The sequence below is a fragment of the Python bivittatus genome, unplaced genomic scaffold (assembly GCF_059951505.1).
Source record: "Python bivittatus isolate LINGU-HERP-01145 unplaced genomic scaffold, Pbiv_v1 ctg000160_np1212, whole genome shotgun sequence".
Classification (NCBI taxonomy): Eukaryota; Metazoa; Chordata; class Lepidosauria; order Squamata; family Pythonidae; genus Python; species Python bivittatus.
The window spans coordinates 387,184-415,130 of record NW_028277076.1 but is presented as its reverse complement, the minus strand read 5'-3'; the positions used below and the strand labels follow the sequence as shown (position 1 = coordinate 415,130).

Genomic DNA, 27,947 nt, shown 5'->3' with positions numbered 1-27,947 from the left:
CTCGCGCCCTGTCCTCTCCCACCCACCGGAACGCGAGGAAGAAGGAGAAGCGGACGCAAGGACGCCCTTTAGAAAGCGTGAGAAAGGAAACACGAGCGAGGCCCAGAAGCAACGTAACTGATCTAGCGGAAACAATAGGCCCCAGAGAAGGAGAAAAACCGGTTTCTCGCACACAAGGTGGAACGAGCTGGGAGAAAAGAAAGGAAGAGAGCAAGCCGGAACGCAGGTCTCCGAAAACAACCGGAGAGTCAGGACACACGCAGGCCGGGGAGGGTCCTCCGGGCCGCTCTCGCCCCGGACCCGGAAGACTAACACGCCCATCGGCCACAATGTCAGCCCCCTGAGAAGCAACGAACCAACAAGGACAGCCGTGCTGCCAGGGCCACAATTAGAGCACAGCAGTCACCCGGACACGGGCTGGGGGATGCGTGTCTGTGCCAAGCTGGAAGGGCTGCTTGGGCTGTGGGATTCTGCCCTCCACAGTGTGAAACAGGCACCCCCCCTGGTCCTGCCAATCCTCCCCCCCTTGACTGTCAAGCCGGCGGCGGCTGGCTTTATTAACTGTTCTGGCAGCTGACCGTGTGGACCAACGGTCAGCCTCTGGTTGGGGCAGGCCACGGGAGCGTGCGGCTGTTGTGCCAGTAAATAGGTGGGAGCCAGCTCAGAGGGCGGGACGGACAAGCCAGCCGGCCCGGGAGAGGCTGGGACGGGAATGGGAGGCTAACGCGAGGGACCACATCTGGCCGCACACCTCGGGTCCCAGGCCCTTTTGGAAAGTCTGCCCCCCCCCGATGCTGGTCCCCTGAATACGGAGTCTCGCTTCTGGGGGTCAGGCGGGAATGCGACCGCCAGCTTCTGGAGGCTGGTTCAGTTCGGACCATCACCCCAAATTTATGGGCCCGTGTTCCCAGGGCCGCAGACCTCCCCAGCCCCGGTTCCCCCTGTGAACAGCCCATCCTCCTCGCAGCAGCCTCAATCGCTGCAGCGAGGCAAAGCTGTCCCCGGAGCGAAAAGCAGGTCCTGCTGGAAACACCGCCCCCTTCACTGGCGGGTGGCACAGCCCAGATGTTCCCAGCTGCTCTCGGACTAGGCTGTGCCTGCTGCAGACCATTTTTTCCCAAGGAAGGAGAAACGGAGGCCGGGTTGGGGCCGGTCCCGCAGACCCTCTGCCCTGAGCCCCTCTCCCAGGGAGACGATCCCTTCCCTCTTTACAGAAACGGCAGCGCCCCACCTGCACAGCAGCCCCAGGGACCTTTGCTCCTGGCTGCTGCCATCGGGGTGTGGCATGGTGTGGCGGCAGGGGGAAGACCCGGACTCGGCCAGGGAGACTTTGGGACAGGCCCTCCCTCTCAGCCTGGCCTACCTCTCCAGCGTGTTGTTCCCAGCAACGACTGGTGGAGAGTGTGCTATACTGGAGGGAAGGCGCGATACAAACATCACAAGGAAACAGACTCAACAGCATTTACGCTTGCACACCCCTCTTCTGCCCCAAAAGGAGGAGCCCCCCCTTGCAAGGCGATTTAAACCAACAGGGTACAACAGAAGTGTCTCCAGGCGCAAGGACCGATTGCACAGAGGTGCTCTGTCGGCACATCTCCCAGGCCATGCGAAACGTAGCCGTTCAGTAAAGGGCCAAAGAGGCGCCCTGCAGTTTTTACTACGCAGAGATCCGGGATCCTCTTTGAAGCCCCGCACAGGTGGCTTTGGGAGCTCTCTCTACACTGTGGCCGGACTCGGCTGATGGACCCCAGCAACCTTTGGGTGGCAATTTTCTCCAGCCGGTGCTCCGGATGAAGGCTTCGTGGAACTGGAAGGAGAAAGAGCACCTCCCTCCCCCGGAAAGGCCGTTTGGCCAGCAGGTCCGAGCACGTGTGAGCTGGGGTAGGAAGGGAAGGCTTCCCTCACCTCCGGGTCCCCAGCGTGTGAGAAGATCCCATCGTTGGGGAGAAACAGACGGCACGCACTTCCCCCCTTTTTTCACACCCATCGGCGACACAAACAAAGGCTGTGGGCCATTCCCAGCAGGGTTGGCGGGGCCAGAGGGCCAGACAGGCCTCGCGGGACTAAGACTTGGGGAAGCCCAAGAGCCTACTGAGAAGGGCAGGAAGGGCCACGCAGCCCCCACCGGGCTCCAGCCCCCGAGGGACGTCCCGGGGTCTTGCACACCAGCGCGATCCGGCCCGGTTGCTTCTGTGCGGCCCACACAGAGGCAGCTGAGGGAGCCCCTGTCCCCCCAACTCGGTTCCTCTAAGGGGAAATTCAGGCCAGCATGACGAGGCTCCCCAAGACTCATAAAGACGGGGCACTGCTCACTGGCTTAAGAAGAATAAAACTGCCTGTGCATTTGATTCTTTTTAAGCCAACGAGCCACGCCACGCCTTTGCGAGGAGGAGGAGAGGACCAGCCCTCGCTGACCTGCAGCACTTGCCTGGGGTGAAGGAAAGGAAAGGCAGCCTTTGCGCACCTGGTTCAGGCAGTTTCTTTTGCGAGCACCACAGAATCTAGAAAGGGATCCCCATCTTGACAGTCAGAGGGCAGCCCCTCCTCATCGCCCCACGATGACGCCATGGCACCCAGGCTACACCCTGAGCAGAGCCAGGAGCCTGGCTCCCCCCTCTGGTCCTGCGTTCACCCCTCTCAGGCAAAGGCTCAGGCTGGGGGCGAGGGAGAAGCTCGGCCCGCTCTGTAAACAAGAACACGCCAAGGCGGGTGTTTTCTTCTGCGACGGCAGGCCGCGTGGCCAAGCGCCCGCCCCAGAGGGGTACATCCTGGCTCTTCCTGGGAGACCCAGGAGGAGCCCCGCCTCGCCCTGTTTGGCCCACAAGAGCAGCTCCCTTCTTGCCCATTCCCAAATGGCTCCTGGCCCCGTGTTTTGGCTTTTCGGGAGGTGGCTCTAGTTTTGCTGCAGCCTCGAGCAAAAAGCAGTTTTAAAAGCAGAGGACGCCTCCGCTGGGACGCGAGTGTTTTACCCACTGCAGCTTCTGGACAACAGGTGCTGCGGGTTTCTGCCACAGTTTAACTAGGAAGGAGCAGTTCGCGCTAAAACTAAATCCCTAAAACTAAATCCCTAAAACTAAATCCCTAAAACTACATTAGGGATTGCCCCACAGCCTCCAGGATCGAGAAAGTATGACGGGCCAGAAGATGGGGGGACAGCCGCGGGGTACCTTTGCGACCCTTCAGGCAGAAACCGAGGGTGCCTTCCAGACGGGCAGCAGCATCAAGTGGGAAAAAAACTAGCAGAGTAGAAGAGTCCTTGGAGGAAGAAAATGGCCAAGGGTTATGAATCACCATAGAGCTACCTAGAGCCTCCAGGACCAAGAGGAGTCTACCGCAGAGAACCAGTTGCTGGAAGCAGCAACAGAAGGCCGTTGGCTTCTTGGTGGATTTCTCACTGGGGAGGGCAGCTGGGCCTTTGGCCAGCCTGGCACAGCTTTTGTGCTCTTGCGAGGACGGTTGGCAAAGCTGGGGAAAAGCCCTCGATCAGCAAGCAAAGAGAAGGCAACAGAGCAGAGCAGGGAGGTTCACAGCTCCACTGAAAGAGGGGTCCCTCCTGCTTCCTGAAGCACGGCCAGGCCTGGACACAAACTCAACAGTTTTGGCTTTTCCCCCTTGGGGGACTCCCACTCTTCTGGGAAGGAACCCCCCCAGGCCCCACGGAAAGCAGGCGAGGAGGCAGAAATGAATGGATTCGTCTTCAGAAGCCGGGGGGGGCGTAGACATTCAACACCCCCTTCTTCCAGGCTGCCCCTGCCGTGGGGAGAATCCAGCAAGGAAGGGGGCTGATTTCCTCCTTGTCGGCAGGAGCCCAAGCAGCCCCCGCTGCCTCCTCCACAGGAATGTCTGGCATCTGTTGCCCGGCCCAATCGAGGCCGAGATGGAAAGTCGAAAAAGCTCCTCTGGGGGCTGGACCGGGAGGCCGTGGGGCAGCCGTCGAAGGGGGCTGCTTGCTTCCCCCCAGAGACCCAGGGTGTGCCTCTTTCAAGAGAGGAAGAGAAAGCAAGGGGCAGATGACTTCGATGAGGGGGACCAACCTGGTGGCGCTGCCCGGGAAAGCCTGCCTGGGGCGCTCTCCCATTTTCCACTGCTGGGACCGCAGAGCTGAACCCAGAACAGAAGACGGGCTCCTTCACAGAAAGATGGGGAAGCAGCAGCTCGCTCCTCAGAGGTCCGGACCCCAGAGGAAAAGCTAGCGACCACTGAAGTTTCCCGAGGGCCCCAGATCCACAGCCCTTGCAACCGTCCCATAGTTCTGCTGCTCGTAATCCGGAGAAGGGCCGGGGGTCCATGGGGCGATCAGAAACCCCACAGAGGGAGGGAGGGAGGGAGCTGCCCCAGAGGCAGGGACAAAGCTTCAGCCTCCCCAGAGAGAAAAAGAGGCAGAGTGCTGGGGGACCCCCACCTCCCCTCCCCAAGTTAATCCCTTTAGGTTAAACTGACAGAGGACAAGGGCAACCAAGGGATTTGGCTGCCAATCCTGGGAAGGGGTCCAGGCGGTCCCAGGAGCACAGAGGTCGCTGGGGCCGAGGGGGCACAGGGCTTTGTGCTGGAAGACCCAGGGGAGAGAGGGAGGAAAGGCAAAGAGGGAGACCTTGTGGGGGTCGGGCACCTCCATTCTGCCTGAGCTCCTCTGCGCTGTGGCCCTTGCCCTGACCAAGCCCGACAGCTCCAGCTCCAGCTCCGGGGGGCAGAGCGCCTCCTCCCCACTGCTTCCTTCTCTGCTCTCTTGCCAGCAGGGTCTCCCCACAGCTGCTGCCTAGAAATGGGGCTCCCCTAAGCAGGCTTGCCCCTTTGCCTTCCTTTCCTGGCCTCGTTCTCCTCTCCTTCTTCTCCCCTTCCTTTAGCTCCCCTCGGCCAGGGACCTGACCCCACGCTTGATGACATGGGGGGCAAACCCTTTTATTCCTCAACTCCCCCCACCTTTTCTGCCTCGCCCGGGATGCAGGGCTGAGAAGAAGCAGGTTTGCGCGGTTATTGCAAGGAAGGACGGAGCGCCAAGGGGAGCAGCAGCGCAGGCCACCCGATTCCAGCAGCTGGATGGGATGGGAGGGCACTGCTCTGGCTGGCTCTCCAGCCGCTCCACTTGTTTCCTCGCCCTCTGGCCGTGTGCAGCCGAGCTGGAAGGATGCACCATGCCCGCCTGCAGGGGAGGGGGGCTTCCCTGACCGGGGAAGTGGGGGGAGAGGAAGAGCGCTGGGCCAGGCGGACATGCCTGCTTTCAAGCAGACGGCCCCCATGGGAGCCGAGTGTGAGAACCTGTCGACTTGCTAAGCAGTGTGGGAAAGTGGGGGGAAGGGCAGGCGGGCGGCTTTGAGTCCCAGCAAAAGCGGCAGGGAGGAAGGAGGAAGAGGAGGAGGAGGAGGAAAGTAAAAAACGGTCCTGCGAGAAGAGGCGGAGGAGTAGCTGCTGCGAGAACTGCCCACCAGCAGCAGTTCTGCAGCTCTGTTTACGGGGTGGGGGAGGCGGGACTGCCTCAGAAAGACGAAAAGCATTGCACGCTGCGGCTTTTGCTGTAAAGGGGGCAGAGGAGGACCTGAATGCCGGGGGGGCGGGGGAGGCCTCTTAGCAGGACAGCTCCTTGTCTCCCAGGCCAAGCCCGGACCCCGAGGGAGCCCCGTGTCCTCAGCAGCTTGTTCTGCCTGGCCCCTGCCTGGCCCCAGAGATGCTGCTGGGATTGAACCTGCATCCCCGCCATCCCCTGCGGGTGCCCTCCGTTGAACATCACCTCCCGTGGGGAGAGAAGGGAGTCCGAGGGGGAGTCGAGCCGGGTCTTCCAATGCCAGCGCCTCCCCAAGGATACTTCCGCTTCGCCACCCTGGGAAACAAGCCCACTGAGACGGAAGTGGGGTGGTGCCAGGGCAAGGTGTGTGGCGCAAGAGGCCGCGAGAGCCAAGTGAGGATGCCCAGAAGGCCCCCAGACAGGGCAGAGGAGGGATGGTGGAAACCTCCAGCAGGACTGGCGAACGGGACGGTGGCCCCGCAAAGCATCTCTGGCCCCATCTGAGCCACGAACCACGTATGCCAGCTGAGAATTATGCTCCCCCGGCAAAGATCCGCAGCTGAGTCACCCTGCCCTTTTTCCTTCCAACGCTTTAAACGTATGTTTGGGGGACATATGACGTTTTAGAAGAAATCCCGCTGTAAATGGCTAATTTAAAAGAGGAGGAGGAAGAGAAAAAAGAGGTCCTTGGACCTTCTGGCCTCTTAGCTTCCCTCTCTCAGCCAGCCCCCACCAGCTTCAGCTCCCTGGCCTCCCACCAGCCTTGGCGCCTCACCTGCCAAGACTCTGGCCTCGCCCTGCCTTCGGCACAGATGTCTGGGGACAGGGCATGACCTGAAATCCCAGGCAGAAACAGCTCTTTGGCGAAGGAAAAGACCTCCGCATTCAGCACAATCTAGTTAACTCAGAGTGAATGTTGTTTGTCCTGACCCCGCACCCCACACGCCCTCCTCAGGCCCCTCTGGGCCATACGAGCATCCTCGTCCTGCCCCGATCGTCCATCGCGCCCCCATAGCTACAAAGGCGGGGCCCATCGCCACTCCTGGTCTGGCGCAACGGCTTGGTTGCCCTTGTGGTCCCAAATCTGCTGTTGGGGAGGGGGCTTTGTCAGATGACCTCTGTGCAGGTGCTGGGCTTGAGAGGACGGTTTTTCTCACCGCTTCACCCGCACCGTTTAGAAAGCGTTGAGGAAGAAGAGAAATCTGATTTACTGAATCTGTCAGGTGCTTCCGGAAAGGCGCGGATCAAACCTAACCGGCCTTCAGCTGGTAGACGCGGACTGACGTCACTCTGGCTGTGAGAAAGGCGCTGGGAGAGGAAGTTCACGCCCGCCAATGGTTTAGGGCCTGACCGCTTTAGCGTGTCCCTTCCCCTCTGGAAAACACCAAATGCGCTCGCTCTCTTGCAATCCTGCTCCACAGGGCAGCTGCAGTTGCTGGCCCCCGGGCAGAAGGAAGAGAACTCGGCTGCTTCTCGAGTGTGGCATCCTCAGAGACGGTGGCAGCCTCTGTGGATTGGTGCCGAAAGGGCACAGGCCGTTTCAGGCTCCCATTCCCCTAAACGTCCAATACACCGTGGGGGTGCTTCCCAGCTGCCACAGACTAGGAGGGGCTGTTCACCAGATGCGCACCCTTGGCCCGTGTGGCCCAACGTGCACTCCTTGCCCACCCTTGCTTCCACCGAGCATGCCTGCTGCCACCCGCTTGCCATGGCCTCCAATCCTCGGTTAGAGAGGAGGGGAAGCTGCCTCTGCCAGATGCCTTGGTCTGGTCTGGCATTCGATACCTGGCAGAATCAGCTGCCCTCAAAGGAGGTTCCCCAGGGCGCCTCTGCGGGAGCACCGGCTTGGGAATCTCCAAGAAACGGAGGAGGAGGGAGGGCAAGCGTCGCCTACCCTGTGCGGCTGCTTATCACAAAGCCTACGGGAACCCTGTGAAGCAGGCTGCCCTCTCGAATGAACGTGTGCAAAGCGCCAAGGCAGGCGTGAGAAGTTTGGCCCTGGGATGCTCTGCTAGCGAGGCGTGGGAATCCCCCCTCCCCCCACATTGCAGGAGGCAACCTGAGGACACCTTCCCAGCCCTCCTGCTGCTCGAGGGCGGGCTCCTTGGGGGAAGGGCTTCGCGGGGGAATATATGCCCCCCCTCCAACCTCTTCCTGAGGCAAGTCAGGCCTGGCTTTGAAGAGGAGACTGGAAGTACAAGGGGTGTTTCTTTCTCCTCCACAGCCCTTCCAGTATCCCCACGTCCTCTCCTGCCACCCAGCGGGGGGGTGGGCGGGTGTCACAAAGAGGCCGGTGAGATCTTGCAAAGACTAAGGGGAAGCCTCCCATCTTCAGGCCGGGCACACCACAGGTGGCATTGAGGACCAGAGCAACCCGGGAGCAGAGAAATAGAACAAGGCGTGGCAAGAAGGGGGCTTGGGAAACGTCTCCCAGCGGGCCCTACCTCTCTCCCCCTCTGTCTAGAAGGGGGGCACTTTCTACCCTGCCCTGCCCTGCCCCCCCAGTGCATGAAGTAAAGCATGGCAAACAGCCAGACAGAAAGGTGGTGGCAAATGAAAGCACCACCAGTGAGAGCAAAAGGGACGACCCTTCTGTGCCAGTCTCACGCCAGGGTGGCTGAAGGACTCGATGCCAGGGCTGTGGCCCCCACCCCATCGCCCCCCCGCCCGCCTGGTTGCAGCAGAGGGAAGTTGGACAGTCGAATTCCCACCTGGGCAGGAGGCGGCCTTCCAGGCTCTGCTTCCAGGCTCTGCCGCCCGCCAGGAGATCCAGAAGCTGGCACCGATTCAGGCCAACGCTGGAGCGCAGGGTCGCAATCTACCTCCTAGAGGGAAGGACAGCCCTCCCCAGCGAGAGGAGAGGGAGGAGGCCCTGGCACCAGCCGGTTCTAGAAGCGGATCAACCACACCGTGGGCTGCTTCTGACATCCAAAAGCCCTGAAGGTCCCTCTACCCAACTATCAGTCAAGGGCTGCCTTTCCACCAAAAAAGTGGAAGCTCTGGGCAGCTGGGCCTTTGGCAGGGGGGATTTGGGGGTGGGCAAGGAGACACTGGGGTGTGTGGGAATCGTTGCCAGGGAAAACATTACTAGAAGCAGCTTGGAAAGAAATCCAGAAGCGGCACCACCCTCCTGAAAACCTCTGCTCGCTGCTCTGTCCCCAACGCTTTGTGCCTCTTCTGACCCAGCAATTATGAGTGTGGGAATGAAGTGTGGGGGGGGGGAGGCTGCTCTCTTCTTTGGGGCCTTGCTATCAGACAAAAGGCCTGGGAAGCCCAAGGGAGGGGGGTGGTCAGGCCTGGCCTTTTGAAAAGGGAGGGAGGGAGGCTGCTGGCTGGCTGCAGAGGGGAGGAAGCCTCCCCCCCACCCTGGGCTGTATTTGGCCCCAACATACAAAGCGAGGAAAACCAGGTTCAGAGACCAGACTTCGCCTCCACCCCGTGTGGCAGACCTCCCGCCTACCAGAGAGTTTATGCAGATTACATGCCTTCTCCCCCCAAGACGCGTGTCCGGGCGGGCAGCCCGCTTCACCCGCACAACGTGCTCCAGCCCCTCCCTGAACGCAAAGCCGCAACGAAGGCTCCCCCACCACCCATTCCTCCACGCTGAGCTAAACCCACGTTCCCCGGGCTGGCACGTCCGCCAACGGCTTTGCGGCACGACTCAGAAGCAGCGTTGCATCCACATTGGCCAAAGCCACAAAACAGATTCTCCCACCCAGTGAGCGACTAATTTTGGAAGGTGCAGAGCTGATCGGAACAAGTGAAAGCCCGGGGGGTGGGGGGGAGCCTTAAAAATAGCCATTCTGCTGTGCCAGTGTCACTGGTTCACGTTTCAATGTCTAGTTTCTTCTCTTTCACATATTGTCCCAGTCCCTTTGATTTGAAGTATTTTCCCATGCCGGATCAGGACTCCCAACGCCTCCTCTGGAGCAGCATTCCTGACGGATGATTGGGCTGGGTCCCGCCGGGGCTGTGCTGGCGGCTCCCACACCAGACCCCCCCTCACAGAGACGCACCTTCGAGGTGGAGGGTGCCTGCTGGGCTGCCAAGCCACCAAGCCCCTGCTTGGACCAGGGGTTCCCTGCCCGACTACAGCCCTGCCAACCAGCCTCCGGTCAATCTGCTGGGTCTGCATTCTTCCTCTCCCCACCCAAGCCAACCAATCAGGCCTTGTGCCGGGCACCAGCCTGTCCTGCGAAACCCTCTCGGCCTGTTGGGCTTGGCGCCACGTCCTTGCCCTCCTTCCCCAAGACAACCAAGCTCCAGGTAGGCCTCAAACAGCCACTGCGCACCGTGATGGGACGCACTTGGCGGGCAGGGTCCCCCCCAGGCCTCCACTGCACACGCCATGAACAGCAAGAATGCATAACCACCCCGCTGAGACAGACCTGCCCTGAATATGGAGGCCCCTTTCCTATTTACTGGGGCTCATGGAAGTATGGAGAGCTGGATCAGACCCCAGGCTCCTCCAAGGGTGCGCCTGGAAGCCCCCGAGGCACCCTCCCAGAGTGCCCTGCTCTCCTGTGACAAGAGCTAAACGGAGAAGCAGTTCTGTGAGAACATTTCGCAGAAGGCCGGGCTTCCGGATTTGAAGCAATTTTCCGTTCCTTTTATATCCTTCGGGCTGCACTGGAGCAGCTCTGGGGCCCTGGTTTTCCACGCACACCCTCCCTCCCGTCCCCCCTCTTGCTGAGGATGACTCCTGAACTCAAGTTCAAGGGGAGGAAGCTGGAAATAGCTGCCCTTTGCCTCCCAGCGTGGCTGGGAATGCACCAAGAGGATGCCGGGGCGTGCAGACGGTCTCTCTGCTTCAGACCCACCCTGGTCCTGGGTGGGGGGCTGCCGTCTGCCGCTGAAGGCGTATGCCCAGCCCAGCAGCCCCCATCTCCCTGCAGGGAAGGCCTCTCGAAAGCTGCACCCCAACGGGCAACCCCTGTTGGGAGCCAAAGCTTACAACCGAGACACCCAGAAGCTGTACCCGGCAGAGCTTCGGGACCAGCACCTCGGCTGTCGGGGCACCTTCGCCCTTCCCGGAGTGTCCTCCCCTTGTGACAAATAGACCTTTTCGGTTCAAGAAATGGAACCCGGGGCTTCTAGAAAGCTGCATTTTGCCCCCCGTGAGCTTTTTGCTACATTCCCTCTGAGCCCATCCCCTCTCCCCCGCCACCCAGGGAGGCTCCCTTGCAGCGAGCATGCTGGCTTCACCTTGTCTCCCTCCTCTCTAATGAGCTGCTTAACATCCCGATGGATGGAGATAAGCGCTGGTCCAGGGGCTCCAGCCCAGCCCAGCCCAGCCCAGCCCAGCCCAGCCCAGCCCAGCCCAGCCCAGCCCAGCCCAGCCCAGCCCAGCCCAGCCCAGCCCAGCCCAGCCCAGCCCAGCCCAGCCCAGCCCAGCGGAGGAGAAGCTGATGAGGAAGGACGCAACTGCGGCTCCTTCTGGGATCAGGGCCGAAGGGGCCGAGCCTCCCTGCTCCTGGGCTCAGACGGGAAGCCGCTCCAGCAGAGGACTCCTCCTTCCCCAGGTCCTACCGAGCGGGGCAGCCCGAGAATGCAAACCGGGACAGAGAAGATACCTGAGCGAACAGGTGGGGCGAGGGATGGAGAAAGGGAGGAGGAACGGGGGGTGGGGCATCAGCCTCAGACCGGGGCAGACCAAAGGAAGCCCTTCCCCGCTGCCTCTTGGGCCCATGAAGCTTCTTTCCAGAGCCCCGAGCCAGGGCTGCTGACCTGGGGGGCTGTGCCAAGAGAAGAGGCAAGACCTCAGAGCAGGGAGCCCCGAGGGAGCTGGGCAGGGGCTGCTTGCTGGAGCCTCTTCTGCCCTGACCGCAGTGGGGCAGGATGGGAGAGGAGGAAGGCCCAGCCAGGAAAGCAACCTTGGACTGAGGGAACCAAAGGATCCCAGTTCCAGTGCCTCCAGCAGGAGAGGGCCTGAACTGCCTGGAATTGCAGTCCATCCTCGGGGAAGAAGGGCACCCCCCACGCCCCAGGGAACTTTTGGCTCTTTGCAGCCCAGCTGGAGCCAAAGCAAGCCTCCTAAGGCCTCCTGGTCAGCTGCGGAAAGCTTTCCTCCCAGGGAGGTGGAGAAGCCCAAAAGGGACAGGAGTTCCCCTTGGAAGGGTTACAGAGATTTCCAGTCTCCTCCATTTCCTCCCCTGTGTTTACAGCCTGGATCTCCCCCCCACCCCCCCTTCAGTACCGTCCCTCTGTCAACCAGAGAGCCACGCCGCCCTATTCAGAGCTTTCCAGCATCGGCGCCCTGAGGAAGGGAGCATGGTTGACCGCCACAGGCCTGGCCTTGGACCCAAATCCAACTATCAGGGCCATAGCAGGCTGGGTGCCCTGCCTGGACACAGGCAGTCAGATGCCCTGAGGTGCTCCTAAGCAGGACTCAAAGGCAGCTGGTGCCCTGCTCCCTTTGGGTTGACACTCTCAGGTATGCTGCTCGCAGACGGGGAAGCCTTGCACAGCTGCCAGAGGCCACACCCAGATTTCTTCTGCCCAGGCCCTCTCTGAAGCCGTCTCAATGTGCCCCCGAAGTTCTCAGTCCTGGTCCTCAATTCCGTGCCCTGGTGGGGGAGCAGCAGACACAGCCCTGGCTATGTACCTCGGGCACCCAGAAGGGCCCAGCCTGCTGTGGGGGAAAGGAGCCCCACACGAGGGAGGGGAAGTCCTGGCCTGCTGGGGCGATGATGGATTCGGGAAGGCCTTTCTGCCTGGCAGGAAACAGCCACAGCATATCAAGAAAAGACGGTCCCCAGGCCGCCTCTGCTCGGAGCCCTGAGCTGGACATCCCACCACGCTGGCGGTCTACCGACGGGCCCTTCATCTCTACAATGGCCCTGAATTGGGAGGGGGGAAGCTCCGCCTTGGTTACTGGTGGGCATCCCAAGGCAGCTTCTGGGCTGGGATGGCATCACCCCCGGGCCATGGCTGAGCGGCCCTGCTCTCCCGAGGCCAGGCCCCATCCTCCAGGGAGCCCAACTCCTGAGGTTCCGAAAGGGCTACCGGGGCAGCAGGCGCACCGCTGTGCCAGCCGACAGTCCCAGGCCCCACCACAACGCCCTCTGGCTTTATTTCTTTATTTGCAGCTGGGGTTTTCCATTATCGCTGAGGGAGATTACGCTGTCATCAGTTGTGTGTGTGTGCTCAGGAAAACCTCTCCCCCCCTCGGCCTTTGCCAACAGCAAGCTAATCCTTCCAAGCCTAATACGTGAGATTTTATTAGGTCAGAAATAGACAAAAAGGTTAATCTGGCACACAGCGGCAGAGCCAGAGGCCAGCAGCAAGGACTGAGGACAGATTCCTGGTTGCAAGCAGCACCCCAGAGGGCAGAATGGTAGGCACAGGAGAGAGGCCAAAAGCGTTTCGGATTCCCAGCGAGGCCACCAAATGCCACTGATCCAAAGTGCTGTTTACCCCCCTCCTTGTTTTGAATGGAGCTCTCCTTTGCTCAAAGGAGGCCGGTTTCTAGCCTATGGCTTGAGCGCCAACCTGAAATACCACCAGTGTGGAGTGTCAGAGGCCGGTGCCACAGGAGGGGGACAGTCCTTTGCGCCCAGATGAGCGGCGGCTCGCGACAGATTCCCAGCCGACATGCCTCCCTTCCCCATCCTGCGGCACCTGCGCAGTGGTTGCTCACAGCGGCCCTGGCAGCAAAGCCTCCCTTTCAGATGTTGCTCCTGGAGAGGGGAAAGAGAAGAGCCGAGCCAGCCGTTTCTCCGCAACCAGTTTGGGAGAGGCGGCTGTGGAGCAGGCTGGGCAATTCCTAGCTTCCTGACCGCACCAGGCAGCCCCCCAGGGGCTCGGGGAGCCTTCTGACTTTCCCAGCAGCCTAGGCATCTAGCAGCTGAAGCCCCCCTGCCAAGCCCTGGCATGGGAGAGGAAGCCCAGCACGCCTGCAGTGCCTGGAGCGCGGGTCCTCCTGGTCTTGGGGACTGGATGCAACTGTACACCCAGGGTGAGGGTCAAGAACTGGTGCCCAGCCTCCTCTCTAATTTCTGAGATACCCACATATTTTTAGCAGCAACATAACAGCATTTTCCTGCTAGTGCAGGGTTATTTCCATGCCCCCCCCACAAGCTTTCTCTTATCACTGACAGCGTATTTTTAGCGTGAGAACTCTCCCTCACACAAACAGATCATGGAGCTGGGAAGGGCCCTGGAAACTCAGCACGTGCCCCATTCAGGGAAGAAGGTGCTTGGCATCGTGGCCCCGGAAACGGCCCTCAGTCGCAGAATGGCCAGTGAGCTCATCTTCCCAGTACCCGGAAGATTTGTCCCCACCACAGGTTTGAGCTGTTCAGAACGCTGCATGGACCCTAACCAGAGAGAATTGCTAGGTCAGGAAACAAGCATCCCCCCCCCCCCGGCAAGGACAGGCTAATGAACAGAGCGGACGGCACCAAGTGGGGGGGGGTACAGAGCTACATATACGTGTATGGAGGTCACTTCCAAGCTCCACGCAGGGGGCGGGGCAAGACCCTGCTTCAAAGCTGAGACGCGGCCAGTCCCGCAGACACCCAGAACTCGAGGGCCAGTGGCGTGTCTGGGGGAGGCACCAGCTGCTCGTCTGCCTGTCCAACCAGCTCGCTGCTTTGGCCCACTCCACAGGCCAGACTTTGCACGCCCAAAATCTCTGGCAGGCGCTTCGCAAGGGGAGGCAGGGAATCTCCTCTGCCCCAGTCAATCCAGGTTAGGGTTAGCACCACCAGCATGGCCTGGCGGGGAGGGTGCTCCCTAGGAACAGGGAGACCCAGTTCTAGTCCCCCCTCAGCACGGAGGCTTCCTCCTCACAGGGGGGCCAACTGTGAGGAAAGAGGCGGAAGGAGAACTGCGTTCGCCGCCACCACGGGCTCCTGAGTGAGAGGCGGGACGTAAGGCTAAGACGCAAAGAAGCCGGTGGCCGGCCAGCCCCCTTCCGATCTGCGCTGAGATGAGCCAGACTGCCTGACTTGCCGCCACCTTGGCCTGGCAGGTAAACAGAAGCTCCTGCCTCCTTCAACCCCACCGCCCACTGGAAAGCACCCGCCGACTCAGCCCCAGATGCAGCCGCCCACAACCCCGGCCGCTGAACAGGGAACCTGCAGCAGGGCCAGGAGGCGCCTCGCTGGCGGCTGGTGGAAAAGCCACCTTGGCCCGGGCGAGCCAGCCCAAGAACGCTGCCACCGCAGCCATTGGGAAGAGGGGCTTATCTCTTTGGGGACGCGAGCAGATGTGTGCCGTGGGGCCACGTTAGCACTGAAGGCTCCGGTTGTTCTGCTATCGTGAGAAATCTTCGCCCTCCAACAGCCCTCCTGGGAAATTGGCAAGAGAGGGAAAGCTCAGACTGTGAAAAATAAGGATTGCAAGGAATCTGGGGGAAATATGAACGGAGCTTTGGTTGGCCCGGAGACTCCCACTGGGTAGGGAAGGAGAGCCTCTCCATCGCCCTGGTGAATCGTAGTCAGCTTCCGAAAGCCCACCACCAGAAAGTCCAGCGGGGCTCGCGCCAAAGTGATTTATACCAGAACATCTGCTCGGGTCGCAGGTCAGCACCAGGACATTAAAATGGCTGCCGATGGCATCTGCCATGACAAAATTATTGCTGGGGCCACAATCCTCTGCATTTCAGCTTTTCACAACCGCCCCAAGTTTCTAGCTCTCAAGGGCCCCATCTGCAGATAATATGAAGCTCAGGTGCTACAATATGCATTCAGAGGCTGAGCGGGATCCCTACTTTTGTGAGGGATGTGGGGGGGGCAGTGAATTTTGAACTTTCAGCCCAGGTCCCCCTTGGCACCAGTCACGCACGTGGCACTGTAGTTCTGACCCAGAGATGCTTGTGGCTGCAGGCTTGCCAATCTCCCTTCAGGGAAGCACTGCCCCCCAGTCACACGAGAAGAGGGGGGAAGAGGGGGTGGCCTCCTCGCCAGCCTTCCCCAGCCCTCTCTGCCCTGCACACCTCCCCCTTTCTTTCCTCTCCAGGGAAGGAGAGCTCCAAGGGCCCCAGGACCACGGCTTTCCAAACCAGGTACCGCTGCTGGAAAAGGAGCCGCCAAGACCACCACAATTGGGGGGCAAGGCAAGACCCCTTCCACCTCGAAGTGCTCCTGCCAAAGGCCATGCTGCAAAGCCTGCACAGGCGCAAGGGACTGATTCTCGGGCGCGAGGTGCAAATGAGGTGTGGAAGCTGCAAAGCCGTGTGAGTGAGCGAGCGAGCGAGCGTGCGACCACTCGGGGAAAAGGCCCAGATAAACGCATCTCTCACAGCGCTCTGAGGAAAGGCTGCTCCCAAGACCTCCGGAGAAAAGGCGAAGCCCACCCCCACCCCGCGGAGACTCAGGCCCCACTCCCCCAGCGGCCCTCCGCCAAACCGCCCCCAGAGAAAGGGCGCCTCGCCACGGTGTTGCCAATCTCCTCCAAGGCTTCCAACTCAAACAAGCCCTTGTTTTGATCGGCAATTATTTGAGTCCGTGACCTCAGATAACCACAGGGGCCGAGGACCTGCCAACGGCACTTCTCAGCCCTGGGAACTCCGCGGGGCTGTTTCTCCCTGGGGGAGGGGAGCGGATGGGAAAGGCTTGCTAGGGGAGGCCGGGGGCAGCAGCCTTCCTCCTCCTCCTCCTCCTCCTCCTCAGCAACTCCAGCTCCGAGATCTGCTCCTCCAAACACGGAAGAACCCTAAGTGCCAAAGGCCGGGGAGGCCATCAGGATCCGCCACGCACCAAGCTTCACAAACGCTGCCCCCGCCATACCTGGTCCTTCTTCAAGAATGGTCGGGTAACAAAAGGGCGGCGGGGAGGCAGCGGCGGAGGCCGGCCGGACGCTCGCAGATAGGCCTGTCTATTCTGGAAGGAGCTCTGGCGCCCCTGGGGTCGACGATGCCCCTCAAAGCACAAAGGGCTGCTTTTCGAGGACCCTTCATTCCTAGTCAGACTGAAAGCATCCTTCCCTGATGCTACTGAGAAAAAACGAAGAGGCAGCTGCACCGTGACCCGGGTGCGAAGGAGACACACCCAGGCTGGCAACCCATGCGGAGAAGCAGCCAACAGAGTCCTCAAGGGTGGCAGCTTCTTTGCCTCCTGCCAGCAGTGCCCGACCTGCGTCCTGCACCAGGAGCGTGGACTTCTGCTGGGTCTCAGCAGCAGCAGCACGGAAACCCTTTGGGCAGCGGGGGACTTTCTTGCTCCACCTAATGAACATCTGGAAGTTGAGTCACACCAACTGGACTTCTTCTCTTTTTGGCAGAGACGTTTTGCTACTTGCTGCTTGGACAAGTAGCGAAACGTCTCTACCAAAAAGAAAGGAAGTCCAGTTGCCGTGACTCAACCTCCAGAGGATTCCACCTGGATGACTGAGCATCTTCATCAACATATCCACCTAATGAACTATGGGAATCAATCTCTGAGCGCTCGCCAGCTGAACTGGGGTGGTGTGAACCCAGCATCACCAAACATCGTTGCTCCATAACCCAAGGCTTGCCGGCTCGGGCTCCGGGTGCTGGGGAGGGAAGGAGGGAGTCCAAGTTGGCTCTGCCCGCGCCGGTCTCGTCTGCCTGGGAACTGCCTCCCTGGAAATTTCCCCAGCGCCACGGCTCTCCAACAGACCCCCCCGCGGAACAGGCGGCTTGGCAAAGCAGGCCAGCAAGAGGCCTGTGGGTTGTGCCAGAGTCTGGAGTGAGCGGGGAGCAGCTGTGGCAGCCAAGAATCCCAGGTGATTCATGCAAGGAGCTCCTGCCGTGCACCTGGAGCTTCACTGGCCCCAGCCCTCAGAAACCTTTGGCCCCAAACCACCTTTCGCACACGGCTCCACCCCAAGAGATGTCCCTGGGTTCTTCCCTCCCCACCCTATTTCTACTGCTAAGCTCCTGGGGGGAAGGTGCTTCTCAGCAGAGGCCTGGGAAGCAGCAACATTACACCCTTTGAGCAACTCTGAGCAAAGAGTCACTTCTACGTGAGATGGGCAACTATGTAAATATGATAAACAAGCAAGCAAGCAAACACCCGTCCTTCAAGGTCTGAAGTGCAGGACCCCACGGAGAATCACTGACCCAGGAGCTTGCGTCTCTGAGAGCAGGCTCGTTCTAAGTTCTATTTTTTGAACAGCAAGGTGGCCTTGAATACTCGCTCCATCCCAAAGGTGAGCCTTTCCCACGTACTCTGAGCACCCATGCCTTAGACTCCCCAACAATCTTAGACAGTCTCAGGTAAGGTAGGAAGTGAGCAAGGCAGACGGAAGCCAACCCCTGCAGCCAGACTGCCCAGGAAGCAATTCCGAGCACCTGCCCCAAAGGAAGGCCAGGCGAACCGCTGGGAACAGGGGTGCCCGCAGTGCTGTCCGCACGGCGGTTCTGGCAACACGGAGAGGCCGAGGGACTGAAGAGCCACCACCACCGGTTCGGAAGCCGCCAGACCCCAGGCTTTCTCAGGACAGCAGGGAAACTGGTCCAGGGGAAGAAGAGGTCCTCTGCTGCAATGCAGGGTTGCCTTCGGAGCAACTCAAGCCGCGTGTCCCAGTGACCCTCCTGTGCCCAGCGCTCCGGGGATGACTGGCCATGCGGGGGTCCTCCCCTCCCTAGGAGGCCCCTTCCGACAGCCTCCCAACAGCTACTTGGCAAAAGCCCTTTCCTCTTGCTATAGCCCACCCCCATCACACAGGCACCTCTGGCCTAATTCTCTCCCCCCGCCCCATATCACCTCCTGACTGGCCACCCCAGGTGAGGAGAGCCGGGTGTCTCTTCCCTGGAGCCCTGGGCAAGAGGAGGAAATGTATTTGGGCCTGCCCTCGCTCATCCAGACTAGGCGGTGAGGCTCCTTCAACACTGTCTGGGACTGCCAACAGGCTCCGAGGGGACAGCCTACAGCTTGTTAGCAAAAGCAGAATGGGGCGGGGGGGCTGTCATTCCTTCCTTGTTGTGACCTTCATGCTCTGCTGAATTTCTGAAGATACTGAGATCTTGGCAGGAAAATACACCGTCTGTGGGAACCAGGCAGCGCTCTGCAAGGTGGCTACCGCTGGCAAGATTTCGGCCAAGGGCCAGCCGGGCCTTCCCCCTTGTTCTTTTTTCCCCTTCCTTCAGGAGGCTCCTGGCTTGGAATGCAGAGGAAAATGCAGCAGAAATGCTGGGAATTCTACTGCTCTGGAAAGAGCAGCAGCAAGAAGCAGCGAAGCCTGCCTGAGTAAGCTCCTCAGCGTCCTGCTCGCGAGTACAGCTGCATTACTCCAGCTCCTGCAGAGCTCCGCCCCAGAGCTGCTTTCTGTGTGGAAACGGGGCTAAACGAGTCCTTGGTCCCCCATTTCCAGAGGCTGTTTCTCACTAAGCCCCAGATCCAAGAGGGATGGTCTGTCTGTGCTTATCCTTGCCTGGAAACAAGACGCCAACTCTTGGTTACATTCTGCAGGGTCTCTGTGTAGGATAAGGGGATGGCTGCTCCTCAAACTGCAGGGAGCCCCCAGCTGAAGAATGAGTTCTGGCCCCAAGGGCTGTCCTTAAGTTGAATTTGTACGTAAGCCGGAACAGTATGATTGTACGATACTGTACAAGGAGTAGCGTGTAATGAACTTGAACCACTGTGTATTTAACTCAAACCATTGTGTATTTATCTCAAATTTTGCTACAATAGGCTCTGTTCTTAACTAGGGGTCATCCGTACACTGGGAATTCTTAACCCGGGGACTACCTGTGTTGCCTCAGGCCAGCAGCTGGAAAAATGCTTTCAAGACCATTGTAAATAAAAATGGCAGAAGTGCCACACCCTGGCTTTGATCTCCTTGGGGGAAAGATGGAATATAAATGCAGCATTTGCACCGTACAGGATTCAAAAAGAGAATGTGCACGGGGAAGGAGAATCAAGCCTGTGTCGCCCATTCGCAGCAACACTGAGAGAAGCGAATGACTCACGCAGAGGTGCCGTAGACCCCCTGCCCTGCGCCTGCACTGAACGCTGCCCTCCTCTCCAAACCAAGAGGAAGAAACGGACTGGAAGGGGGCAGGGGCAGGGAGGCAGCAGTCAACTTTCTCTGCAAGCTCAGCAAGGTCTCAGAATTGTTCTTCTAGAATCCCCGCATTGCCAGAAAGGGGAAACTAGGGGCCCGGCTTTGCGAGGCAAAAAGGAAGTCACCCTGTGGCTTCTCCCCAAAGGAGGGACCCCCACCGGCAATTACGGAGAGAGGGTGCAGGACTCAGAGCAGGGAAGGGCTGCAAGGGCCCCCATCAAAATCCCAGCAGCTCTGCAGCACGATGAGAAACAAGATGTTTGCCTTCCTGGCCCACACAGAAGGAACGTTCACACCACCCAAAGGGCAAGACGCGCTTTCTTCCTGTGGCACTTATATCAGCAAATACCGGCTGGTATTAGTGGAGGTTTCCAGTTCATTTCTTCCCCCCATCACATCGCTCTTAGCTGGAGGAAGAGCAGCCCCAGGCGACTCTCCGCAGCCACAAGCCAGCGTGGCCAGAAGAGAAAGACTGCAGGCCGGGGAGTTCCACTTCCAGAGAGGAGACTCCCCTTTCCTCAGTCTTCGCCCCTCAAATAAAGCCCAGCCGAGACTGCCGGATACTCGGGCAAAGGGTGGTGGCCCCTCAAAGGACTGACTGTTGAGTCACATTTGCAGCAAGGCAAACACACCGCAGTGGATTTTACTCATGTACGCAGAGAGACGCAGCCCAGACTACTGTACGGTCTGCTTTTTCTATGTTAACGGTGCCCGAAACAGCTTCTGGATGTAAAACAGGCTATAATAAAGGCGCAGCAGCTTAACCGATGGCCCCTTCCCTGCCCACCAAAGTCGCTCCTTTGCACTCCAGCCCTCCTTCTGCAGGGCTGAGCTTCCCTCCTCCAAGCGGAAGACCTGGGGTGCGACCCAGAAGGAGCACCCCAAAGAGCAGCTCTGTCACACCTCGCCCTCTTCAGCCAGCGGCTACCTGCTCCCGAAGTGGGCAGGCTCTTGCCTGGCTGCTGACTGCTCAGCCTCCCTCCCCACCAGGACAAGAAGGACTGGTTTTGGGGGGAGGGCAGACTAAGACCCCTGCGAAAGCTGCAAGAGGCCAAAAGACCCGGGGGGTAGGGCAGGGAGGGCCCAGCCGTCTTACCTGGCAGCGGCTGAAAACATCGGCCAAGGCCACCCGGACGTTGAAGTGCCTCAAGACTTGGAGGGCTTGCTCCCTGGCCTTCTCCGAGCAGTTCACTGAGAAACACTGACCTTCGCCCACCTGGGACCGCAGCTGTGGAAGAGCAAGAAAGGGGTCTGGTAGAGGGAATGTTTAAAGGGGCCTGGAGATCACCTGGGGAAGCCGCCGCTGGGACTGGGAAGAGCTGGTGAGGGAGAGAAACTGAAGGGGCAGCCAGGAAGCTCCCCGGTGAAATTCCAGCCTAGTCATGAAAGGAAGAGACAGCCACCAGCTTCCACATCTTGGTACCACAGGGGCTAAGTGGAGGCTATTTTCCAGTTGTTGGGGGGTGGAAGCAGAGGAATATTTTTAAAGGTCCAGAAACAAGACCAGCAGCTCAAGAACCCACAGTCTTCTTCAGAGAGCTCACACCAGATGTCCGCTACACACTCACCGACTGAAATGGAAGGCCGGAGGTCAAAATCACTCGATTTTCTTTCCTGGCAATCTGGAAAGGGATCAATAAATGCTGGATTTACTTTGGGCACAAACTAACAGCAGCTTGCTTGCAACTGGAGGCATCTAAGGCGCAGGGCCATCCCTTCCCTGGCTGATGCAGGGAGAGAAAGCAAAACAAAAGCTGTTGGGCATTTGTTTTAACTAGCAAATGCCCAACCGCATGCTGGACTGAATAGATCTGGAGCAAGTCTGGTACCGGGCCACGACTCCCGCCACATTTGCTTAAAGCTCCCTTGATGCCATTATTTTATTTATTTATTTAGCGTATGGCATCTCATACATGGACTTATATTAAATGCTAACGTTTAGTCTAAGTTAAAAGCATTTTAGAATGTAAACATTAAAAAGATCTAAATTCAATTGATGCCATTTTATCTTCAGAGCAAATCTGTGCAGAAGGCACGCCTGAGTGCCTGGCCCAGGGTAAGAGAGGGCTTTGTGGCAGCTTTCCGCTGCTCTCAGAACAAGCTTCGCTAACCAATCAGGCCCTCAGTGCTCTGTCCTCTGCGGCCTTTTATTTTATTTTTCCCTGATTTAGGGAAGGTGGGCAACCATTCATTTCTAGGTTGGGGCCACAACCACAGCAACCCTCTCCGTGCTACTCCGCCCTCCACCTGCGAAATCCCAGAGTCAGCCAAAGCCATGGGGGGGGGGCAGAAGCCAACCTGCCCCACCAGCCTGGAGCCCCACCTGAGGCTGAGTTGGCAGCTCTTTTCCGAGGGCTTTTTGATCCACATGCCAGAGCTCATCAGCCCCAATTTTTCTTATTAAGCCAAAGAAAAGGGCTGGGGAGATGGGGGGCCGGGGGTGCTGGGAGGAGAAAGGGAAGGAAGGGGCTCGGTATCTTTGATTAGCCAAGCGTGGATCAAAGCCACTGCCTGCACAGTAACACTCAGAAGGCCAACCGCCCGGTCTCCACGGAGACAAGACACCCTTTCTGAGGACGGAGAAGGTTGTGGGACGGCCAGGCTTGAGCTGAGCTTGTCTCTGGGTTCAGCCACACGGCCTCCGATCTGCAGGTGATGCTCCCCTCTCCCACACGCCTCCACGCGGCTGGAAACCTGGCACCCCCTTGGGCAGCCGAGGAGCTTCCTGGGAACTGAACCTGGGGCTTCTGCAGCAGCTCAAAGTGTAGGGCCAGACTGCCCGGCCAGCCCTAAGATAGGGCCCACACCGCCTGCCTTGGGACGCGTGCCCCTTTCGGAGGTACACGCAGAGCGCCCATCCTCCAAAGCCAGAAAGGGAAGACCGGGGCTGCCGCAGCCTGGACCCCTCTCTCTTCCCGGCCCAAAGGCCACCGACCTCGGCGGCCCTCCAATGCTCATCGTCATTCCCCAGGATCTGCACGTCCAGCCCAAGGCAGCGCAGGTATCGCCCCAGGCCCTGCAGCATGTTGTCACAGACCACGCGGAAGTCCTGCGCCAAGACGGTGGCCGAAGAGCTGGGGGCATCTTCCAGGATGGATGCTGGAATCTGCAGGGGAAAATGGGCCCCTGGGTGATCCAGCCCCATTTTGCTGGAGGGGGGCTTGGTGCTAAAGCCCCTTTGTAATGCTGGGTCCCCAAGACAGAAGGATGCTGAGTCCCAGGAGGAGGGAAGGGAGCCCAAAGCAGTGCTGGCTGAGGCTGAGGCTGAGGGGCGACAAGGCCAACGCTGGCCCACGGATCCAACGTGGAGCTCTTGCAGAGGCTTGCCCAGCAGAGGTCCCCTCTTCTTCCTGGCTCATGGCCCCATTCCCACAAACCTCCTTGCGAGAGGGTGGTGCTTCCTGCTCCCTCAGTTGCTTCCTTGTTTTCGCCTTGGGATCTGCTTTCCTCATCATCGTCATCATATCAGAACTCAGACCAAAGACGGCTGGATCCTTCAACAATTTTGCATGTACCTCGAGCAAGCAGTAGGCATCAGACGCTGCAGAGAGGCACAACCATTGTTGTTGCTATAAAGCCCGACTTAGTGTTCAAAGCTGCTCGCGTGTATCTTCTCTAGAAACCTCATGACAGCCCTGTAAGGTAGGGCAGTATCAGAGAAGCTGAGGCAGAAACAGTGCCTGCCAGTGACCACGCAGAAGGCTCCCGGGAGAGAAAAGGTGGGATTGCTTCTGCAGCCCAGGTCTTGAGGTTCCCCCTCCTGCCACTGCACCCGCCCCCCAGCAGAAAGGCCTGGCTTCTCAGCTCGAAGGAGGGCAAGGGAGCCAGACCTGCATAGAGGATTTGCGTCTCCCGAAGGGGCCTCCTCTCCCAGTTGGAAAGCCGCTCTGTCTTATTGAGGGGTCTGCCAAGGACCTCCTGGACCAGCAGGCTGAGCCCTTTCTCGGGCAGCCTGGTCCCCCAGGCCTTGCCCTTTGCCTGCCAAGGGCCCGGTGGCTGGCAGCTCTTCTTGGAGCGGTTGGGCAACTGGAGGAGGAAGGAAGGAAGGAAGGTGAGGTGGGGTAGCGTCCAGGTGTCTCCCTCACACTGGATTTGGGTTGTCTTGAGTCTGGGGAACCTGCATTTCCAGGTTCGGAGAAGCTGAAAAATGGAAGTTCCCAAAGAACATCACGCCACAGCAGCGTGCCTCTGCATAGCATTGGTGAGAAGGCCGGTATTGCGCAGACACACCGCAGCGGACTCAGACGGGGCTTGATCTGCACAGCCCTGGGCCCAGCTGGAGGGTTCTTTCCTCCTGGGAACAAAGCAGAGATTGCCTCCACGAGCCAGAAGTCCCAGTTTCTCTCCTTACCTTTTGGTGTACCAGCTGGAGGTCCAGAAGTCCACAGAGCTGCGGGTTGGCATCTCTGAAAGCGCCACAGGTTGCCATGAGGTTACGCAGATCTCCTGACATCCCATAGCCTGCAGAGAGGAAGCAAAGCCAAGCGGTGGCTGGTCATCCCTGTCCCGGGCTGGTTTGCCTCAGAACTCGGCTGCTGCAGAACCTGAAGGTAAAACTCAGTCCGGAAATCCTCTCTCCTACTATTAAGAAAGTGGAGGAAGCATACATAATACAGGATTTCGGTTCAACGGCAGATGTATACTTAGCAATTATGACCATTATCACAAAAATCTACTCAAGATCTACTAAACTGCAGAGAGAAAGTGCTTAACAGCAGCAGATTCAAAGCGACACGTTAAAGACAGATCTAAACCAGGAGGCCTAGTGGACTTCTTCAGAAAAGCAGATTTCAGCTATAAAGTTACAGCAACTTTTTATTCTGTGTTTTAAAAAATTCAGCTTCGCTTGAGCCTGTTTGCTAGCCTCCCTGGGACAGTAGCTGGGGCGGGGGTGGGGGGGAATGCTGGCCCTGCCTGTCCACCAAACAGGGCCTTTTCTTAGCCCCTCTGTCTCCAGCGCCGACTCTCCTCTGTTTCGAAGGGTTCCTCCTTTCTCTGAGCTCTTGCTGATGCAACCCTGGCCACATTGAAGTGCCCTCAGCAGGAGGGGCCCCTAAACATGAAGGGCCACTTGCCTAGTTTCACAATGGCTGGGTCAGCCAGGAGAGCCTGGAAGAAGCTGGAGAAGGTGGCCTGCGCCTCCTGTCCTCCCTGCTGGAGCAGCTGCAACATGTCCAAGAGGAACACGTGGCCCCAAGTCGCCAGCTGAACAATTGAGACCTGCGGCTTCCCTCCAATGGCACTGAACGACGGGCGCCACTCCATGTCGATCCCAACGACCTGGCCAGGCTGTGGACAAAGGGTGGCGGGTTATCTTGGAGCCCAGGACGCTGCTCCAGAGGCAGCAGAAGACCCAATCCCACTGCAGCCTGACTCCCCTTGGTGGGATCTGTGGAAGGGGCCCCAGGGGCCCCACAGAGTACCTGAAAGAAACGGTTGGCACAAAGAGTCTTTGGCCAGAAGTCAGCAATAATACCCAGAGGGGACTATCAGGGAAGGGTATCCTTCACCACCATTAACTGACTCAGTGAAAGCAGGGAAACATCCAGGGGACCTTCTAAGCCAGAAAGAAAACCCAGCCCCTAGAGGAGGGACGCAAGGAAGAGGCCAGGGAATTCCCCACCTGGAGCACACGCTCCTTGCACGCCATCACCTCTTCCCAAGTTGATAAGAAAAGGATGTCTTCCCTGGGCACAGGGAGCTGATAGCAGCACTCCTTCTGGCTGTCCCAAGAGTCACTCGGGGTCTGCTCTGAGGCATCTTCCCTGGGGGGCAGGAGGGGGACTTGTTTTAGAAAACAGAAGGCAGGAAGACACTCCCTCCAGTTATAAATATGTCCCAGAGCAAAGACAGCAGGAGAAATTGTGTGCAGCAACTAACAACATTATGAAGAGGCACAGGATCCACACGGACCTCGCAGGTTGGGGATACATATGGGGCACCAAAAATTGTTTTTCTTCAGTCTTAGGATGTGATAGAACACAGCACACTACTTCAAACTGTATGTCAAGAAGCCATTTCTGAAAACACCCTGCTCTTTTGAAACAATGTCCCTGTGAGTAGAAAAATAATTAGCAGGCTAGAATTTTACTTGCAAGTTTGCTTGTGAACTTGGGGAGCATTCCCACTTGGTGCCCCCATCTGAAGATGGAAGCGTTACACCCTTTGTGTTGCACTTCATGATTTTATCATCTTTCTTGCAGAAAAAGCCTCTTAGGATACCATCAGACCCACCTGGACTTTTCTGACTCTCCCCTTGTTCCAGGTCTAGGAGACATGGAAAGACACACCCCAGGCAGAGGACTCTGAATCGAGACAGCATTCAGAAGGGTCCCTGCCGGAGGGCCGGAAGCTCTGTCCCAACTGTGTCTCTCCAGCCATTCAAATGGTGGAAAACCAAGGCAGGCCGAGGGAGAATCCTCTCCTTTCCTCCGTTCTCAACACACACGTTTCTGGCAGGATTGTTCCCATATGGCCGCAGCCGCTGGTCTATTACTTGAAAGAATATTTGCTAGCCTTGCATGGAGGGAGCGTGTGACTGATTCTATAGGCCATGGGGAAGGACAACTATTCATTCGCACTGGGGCTGTGCTCTGCACGCACGAGGCCGAGCTGCCCCAACTGCTGCCTGCCTGCCCGCTCTCTCACTACCTCTCCAGGATGGTCAGCTCCTCCATCTTGCCCGCCAGGCCAATGGGTGAGCTGTCCCCAGGGAGGCTGTAGCGCTGAGCCCACAGGGCAGCAACCCCCAGACCAGCGTAACGGACCAGGAGCTCCACCAGCTGTTCCTGCAGCCACCGATTGTCCTGGACGATGCCCTGGAAAGCAGAGAGAGAGAGAGGGATGTCCGTGGGCCGGGAGGCAGCCGAGCCCACCCGCTTTGGGCGTTGCAGCCCCCTCCCGAGTATTTTGGAGTCAAACTATACGGTGCACAGAAGGGATCTGGAGCTCTCCCGGGTGCAGCGATCACGCTAGTGCCTGCAAGGAGCGGGAAGGAAGGGGCAGGCCCAGGGGCCTGGGTGGCCACGGCCCGTCCTCTGAGCCAGAGCCACCCCTAAGGGGCGCGGGGGGCCTGTGGATCCCCACCCCAGCCATGGGGGAAACGAGGGTCAGTAGCTTCTCCAGCAACACGCTGCCTTTAGACCTGCCTGTTGTTAGTTCTGCTTTTTTTTTTTTTACAGCAAACGGTGTGTTTTTTTATTGTATTTATTCTTCTAAAACAGTTAGGTCATGGTTTTATTTAAGCCTGCCCCCCTGCCCTCCAGGAAACCCCTTTGGGAGGAAGAGCTACATGGAAACATCATCATCATCATCATCATCATTATCCTCATCATCCCTGAAAGGAGGGCATCTCCTTCCCTTTCTCCTTTCTGTGTGGGATTTTCAAGAGGCTGGCAAGTCTGAAATCGGAGCTTTCTGCATCTGCATTTCCCACCGTTCCAGTTTTGCTTTATGGGTTCGGCACCAGAGGCAAAACACCGGCTGGGCTGCATTCCTCTCTCAAGCTAAAGGGAACGTGTGGGAACCTTGCCTTGTTCCCTCCGGAGCTGCTGAGGCAGCAAGAGCCGAAGGATCTTGTGCAACTCCCTGGAAGGAGCCAGCAGCGCCTCCTCCTCCTCCTCCTCCTCCTCCTCCTCCTCCTCCGAGCAAGCTGAGGGCTGGAGGGGAGCAGAGGGGAACTGCCTTCCAGTCCAACACGCCAAGCGACCTTGGGGCAGGTGACCTTGCGGGCCCCTGGAGAAGATGAAGCTGGGGGAGAAAGCCACCCCAAGCAGGAAGTGCAGGATAAGGAAGTAGCTAATGCACAGGAATTACTTTGAGGGCCTAAAAAGTGAAAATGAAAGGCAGCCCCTCGCAAGATGCGGTCACTGGCCAGGAATGATAAGAAAAGGCCACCCCACTGAGACCAAAAGCGTGGCTGAGCGGATCTCCAGGCCCACCGCTGGCAAACGCAGCGGCTTCGCTTTGCCTCCCGCCCGGGGTGGCTGCCTGGCCACGCCGGCCAGGTTCTTCCGGCCATGTCCACCTTTCTCTGCGTGGCATTGCCGCGTGGCAGGGATTCCCCCTGCATAGAGCCTTTTTGTTTTGCCCAGCGATGCCACGGCTCCGGCCTGGTCCCGCTTCCTCCTCCGGGGCTGTTGGGGGGCAGAGCCCGCAAGCACTTGGCCACTGTTTTCTTCCCCCGAGGCCCTCGGTGGTTGATTCCCACTCCAGCAGGAGGGCCACACCTTCAGGTGGCTCAAGGCATCTCAGGAATGAGGCCTGGCAGCTCCGCAGTCACATTCCACCGAGCAGGCCGCATCTGCACCCGCGGAAGACGCGGAAGATGGGAGAGGCGGCCACGGGGCGCTGCCTGACTTGGATTCACCCCATCCGCACGCTCAGGCGGGGGACGTCCCCCACTCCTCAGTTGAGGTCTATGGTGGAAGGCTCACAGCGACAGCCTGCTGCTGTGGACCAGATATGGGGATTG

The 27,947-nt window shown here is 58.9% G+C and overlaps 1 protein-coding gene across 1 annotated transcript in view; it reads right to left on the bottom strand.

Annotated features, from left to right (window-relative positions):
* The window catches only part of EXD3 (exonuclease 3'-5' domain containing 3), a gene marked incomplete at its 5' end in the record, with an annotated part of 51,590 nt that overhangs the window by 9,422 nt on the left and 14,221 nt on the right, over window positions 1-27,947 (bottom strand). Inside the window, 9 exons of the mRNA XM_088147261.1 lie at window positions 20,571-20,702; window positions 21,043-21,096; window positions 22,410-22,580; window positions 22,852-23,015; window positions 23,305-23,500; window positions 23,826-23,935; window positions 24,550-24,763; window positions 25,098-25,239; window positions 26,126-26,292. Of these exons, the coding sequence (XP_088003387.1) occupies window positions 20,571-20,702; window positions 21,043-21,096; window positions 22,410-22,580; window positions 22,852-23,015; window positions 23,305-23,500; window positions 23,826-23,935; window positions 24,550-24,763; window positions 25,098-25,239; window positions 26,126-26,292 (1,350 nt within the window). The remainder of the gene's footprint in view (window positions 1-20,570; window positions 20,703-21,042; window positions 21,097-22,409; window positions 22,581-22,851; window positions 23,016-23,304; window positions 23,501-23,825; window positions 23,936-24,549; window positions 24,764-25,097; window positions 25,240-26,125; window positions 26,293-27,947) is intronic.